At 35.4% G+C, this 12,110-nt stretch overlaps 1 protein-coding gene across 2 annotated transcripts in view; it reads right to left on the bottom strand.

The window, feature by feature from the left end:
- Window positions 1–12,110, bottom strand: part of LOC116845197 — a 54,085-nt gene that overhangs the window by 11,205 nt on the left and 30,770 nt on the right. For both annotated transcript variants that reach the window (XM_032817599.1, XM_032817600.1), the window contains 2 exons: window positions 10,560–10,769; window positions 4,280–4,426 (listed from right to left, as the gene is read on the bottom strand). In XM_032817599.1, coding sequence (XP_032673490.1) covers window positions 4,280–4,426; window positions 10,560–10,769 — 357 coding nt within the window. The remainder of the gene's footprint in view (window positions 1–4,279; window positions 4,427–10,559; window positions 10,770–12,110) is intronic.

Below are 12,110 nucleotides of genomic sequence, written 5' to 3'. Positions count from 1 at the left end.
CCCCCCTTTAAATGTTGAAACGCTGGCCGCGATATTCCGCGGATATCATAAAAACGGGAACATGAATAATTAATACGCGCCAGAAAGCGCAATCACAAGCGCGCGCATTAGTTACGATGGTTACGCAGATACCACGCTTGAATTCTTATGGTGTACCAAGTGAATCGCAAACAGTTCATAAATGTCTATCTATTTCTAACACAATTGTCCACCGAGGTCACAGTTCAGCGTCTATTAATAATCTGGACTTTGACGCGATTGCTCAATGCACGTTGCCAGGTGCTACTTACTTTCAAACTGAATCGACGAGCTATTAAAATCTCGAAATCTATAATTGACGTCCGGCACGAACTATAAGCTTGTATGGAGTAAATCGACGGGGCGTTTCGACAACGGTTATTACGATCATACGAGTGTCTGCGGATACCGTGCTGAGCTGTAATAATAACTGCGATAATTAATCGCCAATGAGATCCATTTTTAGACACAGCCTATCGATTGAAATTTATTTCTGGACGAAAGGTTCAATTAACGAAGTCTTCGTACGATTTTCCCTTCTCTATTTTCGTGTATTCGGAATACACACTGTATTATATCTTCAATTCTATGGCAATTTTGATTATAAAATTCTCTTCTCATGTACACTTTGAGTGACATGCGATTTTGTTGTATGCACTGCGTCAGGTATGTATTATAATTTGGGTTATATAAATGATTTTATTCATGTGTAAAATTAAACATCGTGCAGGAAATCGGGATTTTAATGATAATGTATTTACATGACGCAATATGTATAACAGAAAATAAAATATATGCCTCCAAATATATACGGAGAGAATTTTGTAGTAAAAGTTGTTATAGAATTTAGTAACAGGGAAAATGTCGACATGTTGCCTTAATTTTTGTTTCCGCTTCACATGTTTTATATTTCAGAACCTGGGTGAAATCTTCTGTTAAAAAATTCACTGCGTTTCTTAGCAATATAAACTCGACTGACAATTTATTCCAACACTACTATTGTAAACGCGGTAAGATAAAAAAACTGTACGAGGAAAAGTTATATATACAATATTTTTTTTCATATATATGTCACGGACGAATTCGTACGAGGTTAAAGATTGAATAACTCGAAAACGTAACTGGAGGTTAAAGATTGAATAACTCGAAAACGTAACTGGATCAGTTTTTTTATTATTTAATTATAATATTATATCGATTTTAGTAAAACTCTCACGGAAAAGTACCTTTGTTTTAAGAGAAACATTTTACGATTTTATATTCATTGCTTCTTTCACGATAAATACATAAACAAGATATAAACAAACCTACTTCTTATGCCAACCAGTCCCGCGATCTCTTCTATTCAATTGCTAAAAAAATTATTCAATTGTCAACTTGCTTCAATTTGTAAGAAATATTCAATATGCCAATAAGAACCACGTAGGATGATAATTGCGAATACCTTATGTAAAATAATCATTTGCAACTGTTATCTTGTTTGACTCTTTTTTATTGGTCCGAGTATTTCTTAGTAATTAAATTTTATCTAATTATGTCACGCTTTTATCAATTTAAAATCAATTGTTCTTTAACAGAAACGTCGTGAATTCAGTAGTCTTTTAACTCTTTAAGCGTCGCGTTCGCCGTTTGGTCAATTGAGAAACAAATTGACTCAAATTGACTTTGCTTTAATTTTTGCATGTTATTTTATTGAAATATTGGATATTTATAAAATTCGAAATTCGAAATATTCTATTTAAAAATTATTATAAAATTTTGTAATAAAGGAATATACATATATAAAGTGTTCAGCGTAACAGTTTGCATGATTTTTTAAATAATTCCGACGGTTTAAGGAAAAAGTTAAAAGATGAATATTCAACTACTTCGCAGGATATAATTTACAATAACAAAATAATATTTTTTATAAAAAAATCAAGGCTACCTTGAACTTTTTAAATGACATCATGTACTTTTTTACATAATATTGTAGAGGATTTGCGTTAATTTAACATATTATCTCATTGTGTTATTTTCTGTTGAATTATTTTATATTCAGCACTTCTAAAATATATTTTACATATAATTGCGTATACAAATGACATAAAAATGAAATTTTGAAATGTAAATTCTAATAAAAATTAACAAAATGTATATATTAATTTAATATATTATTTATATTAATTTTAATAAAGAAGTATAATGAAGAAATGAAGAAATGAAGAAGTAATGAAGAAATAATATATACACATTGTGAATGTGTGTGTTATTAGTGATACAATATTGGGCCGTTCGATCAAAGTTTATAGAAATTTCCACGAAAAACTTCTGACCGATAATTTTATAACCATAATTTAATATTTTTTGTTTTCTTTCAATTATCCTCTGCCATAAAAAAAACGGTCAATATATATTAATATCTAATTATAAAAACTTTTAAATTTTTTGTAAAAATCCCTTCTAATTTATCGAACGACGGAATAGTTATATTATTCTGTAACACATTCATTTTATGTTAAGTAAACAAAATTTTATGTTAAGTTAACAAAATTTTAATGAACTTTTTGAGATATTAAAATACTTTAAGGAATTTATTCACCACGTATGTATTTTCAAGACACTCAAAGGATATATTTTTAATGACACATTAAGAAAACTACTCATAAATTCACTATTTTATCATGCAAAATTACATATTTATGTATTTATTTTACTATTTAAACAAATAAATATTAATTTAATACTAACTTCATGATATTACCTTGCCACGTTCACTCACCTTGCCTACATTTCACTCAGTACAATGCTACATAAAACAGAGCATAAAACAGTAGTTTTCTAGTCTACAGTCAACCATTATACAACAACGGTAAATACTATTCTTTTTTCTATGCCGCGTTTCCTAACGTATGTAACAGTAAAGTTTGTATTTGGTTAGTATTATTTTTTATGAAATTATACTGGAATAATGATCTATATTGCTTCTACCATAAAGCTATATGTACAAAATAATGATATTCAGTATTAAATTTTTTATAAACGGTGCACATACAAATCGCATGAAACTTTAACTACGAATGTGTTTTACTGCGATAAATGTTATGTTAAATTTTGTATAATTTTAAGTATTTTGATTCAAGTGTGAATAAACTCCTTAAATCTAACTCAAATTCTTTACTGTGTATTATTAAAAGATTTATTATATTCCTTAGCAAAACTATACGGAGATAATTTTGTAGCAAAAATTACTATAGGATTTGATAACCGAGAGCAATATATCGACATTCTGCAGCAATTTATTTCACTCTCTTCATATGTACTGTTTATATTTTAGAAACTAAAATATGCTGTTAAAACACTTGCTATGTTTCTAGTAAAATTTATTATGTTTCCGGGAAAATTTGCTATGTTTCTGAGCAAGATAAAAATCATATTGACAGTTTATTCCTGTATGTGGACTAAAAATATAATAAAATTTAAAAGAATTTCTATGAAAGAACACACTACAACGTTTTCTCTCTGTATACTGAAAGAAAAATGTTTAGTGTTTGTATCTATAATCATATAGAGAAATAATTACTATAAATTATTGTCAAGACAACCATTTTTTAGTCAGTGCTATAATTTTAGTGATCTTATATGTATGTTATTATTACTATCGTCGTGTTGAAATAACAAAAAAATATAGATCACACAGCAGAAATGTTCAAAATACATCATGGGGATATTCTAAAGATGTTGCGATATCTTTAGGATATCCCAATAATATATTTTGAACATTTCTGCTGTATGGTAGTTTAGGTTTAATTTGATCCCAATCATATTTTTTGCTTATTCTAACATGAAGATAGTAGTAGTAATATGCATATAACATTATTATCACTAACAATTATAGTACAATTGACTAAAAAATGATTGTCTTGGAGATAATTTATAGTAATTATTTCTCTGTATAACTATAGTTACAAGTATCAAACATTTTTCTCTCAGTATACAGGGTGAGAATATGTAGTATTTTTTTTATAGACAAATCCTTTTCATATTTATTATATTTTTCTGTGTAGACTCAGTATAGAATTTTCACTGGGAGTCCGTTCCTTTGCACTGAAAACTAGCTAGTTAGAGAACTAAGATAGAAAGGAATTTATACGAGAAAAAAGAAGATATAATATTCTCTCTGTGTGCGCTCACACACAAACTCGCAACATTGAAAACTGCGAAGGAGGAGCGTTCGGAGGAGATTGCGGTGAAAGTTTCGAATTGACCCGCTACTACTCACGAGTATGAGATCCTGGATGAGATTCGAGATCCCTCGGTTGGCGAGGACGAAGAACCTGGTGACGGGGCCAGGCACAGCCTCCTGTGTGCTCTCCGTCCTTCCGGCGCCGCCTGATTGGTCCTGATTACTTCCGCTTCCGGCCACCAGCTGAAAAGATCGCAGACGCTTGCATTAATCGGCGAGCGTATAGCAGTCCGAGACACACACCTCCGAAAGTAACCCTTACGCCCGGAAACGCAGCTTTCGGCTTACCGAGACGCGCGGGACGGAGGGTGACATGGCTATACAAATGTAAATATATACAGGGTGGGAAAAAAAGCCGGTGCTCCTGAATAACTAAAAAAATATAAGTTTTATAGAAAAATGTTTCAGACAGAAGTTGTAGTGTGTAAAGAGATCTATTTATTGGTATTATTTGTGATTATAAGTTTGATCTTGGATGGGGTCGCCAATGTCAGGACGAGGTCACCTTGAATTTTTTAAATGAAATCCCCTATTTTTTATTGCATATTCTTGTAGCTTATCTCTTTCCAAAATACTATAATAACGTATTTTTTCATTAAATACTTTCTGAGTAATGAAACATGAAAGTTACAGTACCGCCGGCATTAGCATTAACCAAGATGTACCACGCGGAGATTGCTCGATCGAATTTACATTTCTTTCGTGTATGTGTATGTGTCTTTACACCCTACCACCTCTGTTTGAGACATTTTTCTATAAAACTTATATTTTCTGAGTTATTCAGGAGTACCGGCCTTTTTTCCCCACCCTGTATATATATGTATATACGGGAATATTAATTACAATCGTTCGTATGTCTGTATTTGGGATAATATATTTGCAGTGTGTATTGCAGCTCCACGTCCAGCTCCAGCGCTCCCGACACTACGGTGCTCTCTCATATCCTTATTTCTACTTGCGGCTACATACGATACATCGAGATCCATCGATCTTGCTGCTACGATCCTTTACGTGCGCTCCTTCGGCTCGTGATATGATCGAGGCTTGTCTGCAGGGCGTCCATACGCTCCATGCGCGTCCGCTCGGCCGAAAATCGTGGCGTTATTGCCTGCATTCAACGAGCGCAACGGTTGTACAAGCGTTGAATTGTACCCACAGGATTGGTGTATCAATAACACGTCCATCTTCAAAAAGTCGATGATTCAACCGTTCGTAAGAATTATCCACGAGTGGTATATACTTTGTACCGGTTAGATCCATTTTCCAAAAGCCGATTCGTTCAACCGTTGTGTTCTCTGAACGCAGTCGATTATTATTGAAGGACACGTGTCCGGAAGAACGGGAGAGAATGCGCGAGCAGGCAGACGCTCAGATTTTCTATATGGACACCCTGCTTATATGCACCAGCGAACGGTGAATTCGCCAAAACCCAAAATGGTGACAACAGAGTAAACCATAAACGGACACTCGACGGCACACATCTGTATCTACACTGAGAAGGAAAGCAGTTGGGTCGGCAAAATCGGCAATCATCCGCCCTCAAAGAAATATTATACCTACTGAACGAATTACGCGTTAGTGCAGCAACAAGTTGCGTTGATATAGTTACTGATCATGTAGCTCGTTACAGCAATTATATAATTCGTTCAATAGACTGAGTGTCTGTTTCGAACGAAACGAATTTTCTTCGTTCATGCGAAGTCTCATTAGCTCGACCACTGCTCTCTCTCAATGCAGTAATTCGCGACGCAACGTCACCACCCGGGATACACGTTGACGTGTTTCTGCGCGAATCCACTAATTATAGACACGTCGAGCTTGCACATCGTGTGGACCAATTACCAGAGATTTACAATACTACGAGAATAGACTTGTGGAGATAGACCGCGCATGCTCATTGGAGGGCTGGAGTCATTAGCAAGAGAAGGCAATAGAGGGCAATCAGATGCTCTCCTCGTCTAAAAGGGATAACAAAGGACAAGGAGTGAATACATAATCAATGTGTTCTTTTTTCTTACTATACTTTACTCTTTCTTTTATTCCCCCTACATCGTTCTCTCCTACAGCACTGTACGTGTATGACAGAGGAAGCGTCTCAGCATATCTCGGTCCTTTAGCCTTCTCATAAGAATGCGCAGTCTATCTCTGTGAGTCTATGGCTACGAGATACAAGTCTCTGTCTGGCAGACAAATCGGTTTCGACTCGCACACGACGGCAGATCCGCGTTCCGTGAAGCGATTCTCGATCGGTCGTCGTTTGCGATCGGACGATCGTTGCAAACCGATCCGTCTGCCGACTAATCTGCGTGCGTTTACTTCAGGTGCATCCAAGAAATACGATGAAAACAAGATACAACTGTGGCCGCTACGGTATACGGTGCAGTGGACGAAGATCGCGGCAACGAGAGAGAATCGGCGCTGATCAATTTGACCGGCCATCAGATCCCGTATGAATCGGCCTGCCCATCAGCCGGTCAGTACGCCATATCAAAAAGTCTTTTTAGTCAGTAATTGTCAGCGTTGCGTCGGGACCGTTGGCCGGGTGGAACGAGATGGGATTGTGGAATGAGATGAGCGGATCAATGTATCGGCAAAAGTGTTCCGGAGTCGAAGGAAACGATTGGACACAATTGGCTGATTAAAAATCTAATTATTTCTGCCAATAAAAATTGTTTTCTCGTGAGACGTATACGTCCAGAGGAAACGTTAAGGGAAATATCATTCGTGCAAAATGATCAAAGTATATCGAAACAGAGAGAAATATCAATTCTCGGTAAAATTTTTAACAAATCATACGTTATATGAATTATTCGAGTTCTACTTCAACTCCAGGATTGTACAGGAATATATATCTCAAATAACAGCTAACTAGGGGTTAAGGATAATTTGTACAAATTACATGCCAAGACCTCGTTACATTAGACGTATAAAAAGTGCATTGATGCAAAAGAAGTTGCAGCGGATGAGGAAGACACTTTCTTATAGAGGAAATGGCAGATTAGAACTCACTGTGTCGCGTGTATTATTTTTCAGACATATACATACGCATGTATAACAGATATTAGAGATCTTGATATGCAATTCATGCACAGAGACAGACAAGATCGGCAGAGGCTCCGTACGGAGGAAGGAGAGACGGAGAGAAAGGAAGAAGAGAAAGACGCCAGACAGGAAGAACGTCGGTAACCCGTTCAGAGTGAGTCGTCGAGAGGGATTAAGTCACTGGTAGAAAGTAAGCGGAAGGTTTAAAAACGAGGCCTGAATGAGTCAAGACTGCTCGTGGTGCGCGTGCTTGCGTGCGTGAAAAAAAGAAACGGCATGCGAAATGAAGTGTGATACGAGCGAGACTTCGCGATCGAAGTAGAAGTCATGTGCACAGAAGGAAAAGTGGTTCATTCGTTACGAATGACAGGTGGGACAATACAGCGGCAGACTACGAAGGTTGCGACCGTACTACTTTGCTATACAGTGTGCGGTTACTCGTGATATCGCAGAAAATAGGCGTACCGCTAATGAAACGTTACGGTTAGAGAAAATCAAGACTCTAGGAGAGTCATGTGAAATCTCTGATGACTGAGGTGAATTTCAAGTTTTCGTGCGGCTAAAGGGCAAACTACATGCTGAAGGCAAAACAAAGAAATTATAGAAGTGGAAAAATTAAAAGAAAGCAGGCATTCTAATAGAGTGTAATAGAGAGATATGGAGATACAAAAATAGAAAATAGAGAAAAAAGAAAGATAAAGAAAGACAGAGAAAGAAAAAAAGAATTGTCGAGCGAATCCGATAAACACAGTTGGTGCTAAACACGTGCAGTACCAACCGTCGGCAGTTCACATTAACAATCGAAGAAAACATTTACTCTAAATATGGCATACGCGTGTCAATGTCTATACTCAGAGTAAATATTTTCTTAGTTTTTAGAGCAAATGTAGATTGTTCGGTATGAATTATCATACAAGTGTCACGCCAAACAATCGCCATTTTCTACATACGACTCACGGTAATATCTTACATAAGATTTGATTAAATGCCTCCAAATTTGTTCACTACGAAATAGTATAAATTTATACAATAATTCCATATATTTTATATATTGAACACGTTCTATAATTTTTTCGCGTTTGCGTTAAGTAACACATTGCATAAAATATAACATTATTATATACATTTAGGGGATCAGATTTACAAGATCTCATTTATAGAAAAATCATTCCTTTACAAAAGAATTCGTTAGAATATTTAGATATAAAAATTCCAATGTAAAAAATTATTTATTTATTTTTTTACTTATAAAAAGTGAATTTCAAACAGAACATCTCTTCTGAAATAGAATACACCGAATTATTCATGCATTTCAGAACGACAAATTTGAATGCATATCCCCAAATCTACATGCTCGATTAAACCACGGTATCCTTCCACAATAATTTTCAACAAATGACAAAGTAAAATATCATTACCGATATACGCTGTTGACCATCGACATACCGATCAGAACATTGGAAACTATTTAGATTTGTAAGAAGCAGTTGAACGATTTTTTACTCATATTTCCTCTCTATAGTCTGCTATTTTGGCTAATGAACGCTGTGTAACACATACCTGCCTTCGCGCTAATTATATATAGCTGCATAAAACAAGACTTCTTTCCCATTCACCTACGTCCGACATCATCAATATAGACATACTTGAATCGCAGGATTTCCCTTTCACATCTCTTTTTAGAAAAGGAGCTACGAGACATGAGAAGACATTTAAACTGCGATTAAAGTTATCTCGTTGAAACTTAATGCTTTAAACTCACACAATCATATAGAGAGAATTTAAAAAATATGATTTAAAACTATGAATTATAAAAATCATAATTGACTAAAATTAAATTATCAGAACAAAATTCTGTAATTATATAGAAAAAACTACACTTCTCAGATTTCATTAATTTTAAGATATGTTATAAATAATGGAATTTTTTGTGTAATCTTTACATATGAGTGAATTATCTGTGAATTATCTGAGGATTACAAACTGTATCATTTTAAAGTATCGGAATTTTGCATGAATTTGCATTAAATTTCTTAAATGGCTCACACAAACTTAAACATTACATAGAAGTCTTTATTGATCTTTACAGAATCTTCGCTTTTAATATGTGATAGATTCATCAATTTAGAAAGACAAAAGATTTCAAGAACTATTTAACAATGTTATAAATTAACAAGACAAAGATTGTAAAAATTTAACTTAGTGCTTTATGAAAATAATACACTCTCTATAGTAAGTTTGAAGACGGTAAAAGTACAAAACAAAAACATTAACACTACCAACATCTCGGCAGAAGCTAACCCAAAAAATCTACGACACGTTACTTATATAAAATATTTACTAGCTTTCTACTATACGTAGAAAACTAGTTCAATAATTTAACTAGTTACGTCTAGTTACTAAACAAAGAATACGTCAAATCAAACATTAATAGTATAACATATTTTAAAAGACTAAAACACTTAAGCAAAAATTGTAAACAAAGGAGAATATCGCGTGATAAATTAGTTTAAATTAGTATTACAACGGAAATCGCGCGTTTATTGTGAATATATTTCAATATAAAATTCCGATATTTTAAAGTGATACATCTCAGAAGTTACACGTGATTCGAGTATGATTTAAAATACAGATAAACTCAAGATGTCACTCTTCATAATATATCTTAAAATCAAAGAAATCCGAGAAGTGTAACTATTTCATATAATTACCCAAAATTACAAAAATTATAAAAACTATAAATTACACAAAAGTCATAAAAATATTAAAAATATTAAAAATTAGAATTTAGTGACAAAATAGAATCGACTTCCTGGTTTAATTTCTTATTTTAATCTTGCTGCTTATACACGTTATTTATATATCGTAGCAATTAAAGTCTAGTTTTCAAATATTTACCACATTCTCTTCTTAGCAAGATAAATACCACTGATAACCTATTCCAGCGCTACCAGAAAACCTAATAAAATTGAAAAGAATTTCCTACGAAAAACAGAAAAAGAGAGAAAATCATGATATGTTCTTCGTCCAACAGCTTCCAGTAGTTATGGTCTAGTAAATCAACACGTACGACCGAGCACAGGTGACACCGAATACTTAGTCATTAATTAAGCGACACTTTTCTGGGTATGGTAGGCCTGGTAGGCCTAGCGAACATGTGGATACCGTGAGTCGTACTCGTGAACGTCCCGTTTATCGAAGAAGCCCGGGCGAAGAAGCGCAGTCGCCGCATCCCCGTCGGCGGACACTTAGGTGTCGGAAGGATTTGGCGTACCGGTGGTAGAATGCCGGCTCCTGGGGCGGCTGTCGAGGGTGCGCCGGTCGTCGGGGTGCCGCCAGTACCGCCGGCGGGATTAGCAGCAGCGGGGGCGGCCTGCGCCGGGCCCACATCGCGCGAGGCGCTTAGCCCGAGCCCGAGGCTCTGTGTACCGGCCACGACACGGTAAACCGTGCCCGCCGCTCTTGCCGCCCCGTCGGCCGCTTGCTAAACGAGAACAAAGACGAGAATGTTCGTTTACTCGACGCTCTCTCTCTCTCTCCCTCTCACTCTTTCTTTCTACAAGCACCCCATCATCTGGAAAAATTGCACGTCTCTCGCGCTCTCTTTCCGAGATATCTCGCGAATGGCGATCGATGTTACTCTCTGCGATGCTCCTCTCGCGGCCTGCGAGCGTTCTGGAACCCCTGCAATGTGGCTGGAAAGTGGTATGTTAAGAGCTCTGAGGTTTGTCACGTGGCGGGCGCTCGAGGGTCGCTCGAACGCTCACCGACTCTTCGACACGGTCGATTGGCCTTTCTGTCGTGAAAAAAATGAACAGAGCCGTTCGCATGTGTGTGTCACTCGAGCGAAGTTCGCGCGAGGAAAGGCTCGGCCAATATTGACGTGCCAACGTCGACACGATATCGACGGTATTGTATAGATTTCCTGCGTGGAGACTTTGCTTAAGTAAACATATCTATGCGCTATTAGGTAGTTAAGGATTGTCTGTATTGACACGCGCTCGCACGATAACGCAGATGTCAATTTCATTGTCGTCAAGCATCCTCGAGGAACGATCTTTTATTGCGTCACTAAAGCGCAGTTCTACAGTTACGTATGCATATTTTTTTTTATTAATAGTTTAATAGTAGGTTTAATAGTTTAATAGTAGGTTTAATAGTAGCAAAAAAAGAAGTTGCATATCACGTTAATTTTATTCATAGTTATTTTTAAAATTATAGTTATTTATTGATTGTTATAACAAAAGGAAAGTTTCCGGGATATTTTATAAATATGCTCAATCGATCTTAGTGTCACTTCACGGACATATCCTTTTATTTCAGCATATTCCGCAAGAATTTTGGACATGTGATTAGAGTTCCGCGGCAAGAAATCTTAACAAATTGAATACGCTTTATGACGACATCGATTTCACTGGGAATTTATCTATCAAATATTTTCAAAGGACGATTTTTTATTATCTCATTAAACAATATTACTACTATTTGTACATTTTCTTATTAGTGTTATAATCAATTTTATAAATTTCATTAAAACATCATCATCAAGCATTAACATGTTGAATGATCTTTATGGTACTGTCATTATCATTAGGAATTTAACTATGAAATATCCCCGATGAATGATTTGTTTATTAAAGCGTTAATAGCAGTTATACTGCTATTCGCATATATTGTTTCCATTAACGTTATGATTAATTTTGTAAATTATATATATCTTTGATCATTAACAAGTTGAATGTGCTTTATAATAATATCTATATTAAGAATTTAATTATCAAATATCTTCGAGGAGCGATTTTTTGTTGCGTCAGTAATAGCAATT

The sequence above is a fragment of the Odontomachus brunneus genome, unplaced genomic scaffold (assembly GCF_010583005.1).
Source record: "Odontomachus brunneus isolate Ranch 3 - 2012 unplaced genomic scaffold, Obru_v1 Obru_scaffold_050, whole genome shotgun sequence".
NCBI classification, from domain to species: Eukaryota; Metazoa; Arthropoda; class Insecta; order Hymenoptera; family Formicidae; genus Odontomachus; species Odontomachus brunneus.
This window is presented reverse-complemented; position numbering and strand designations above follow the sequence as displayed.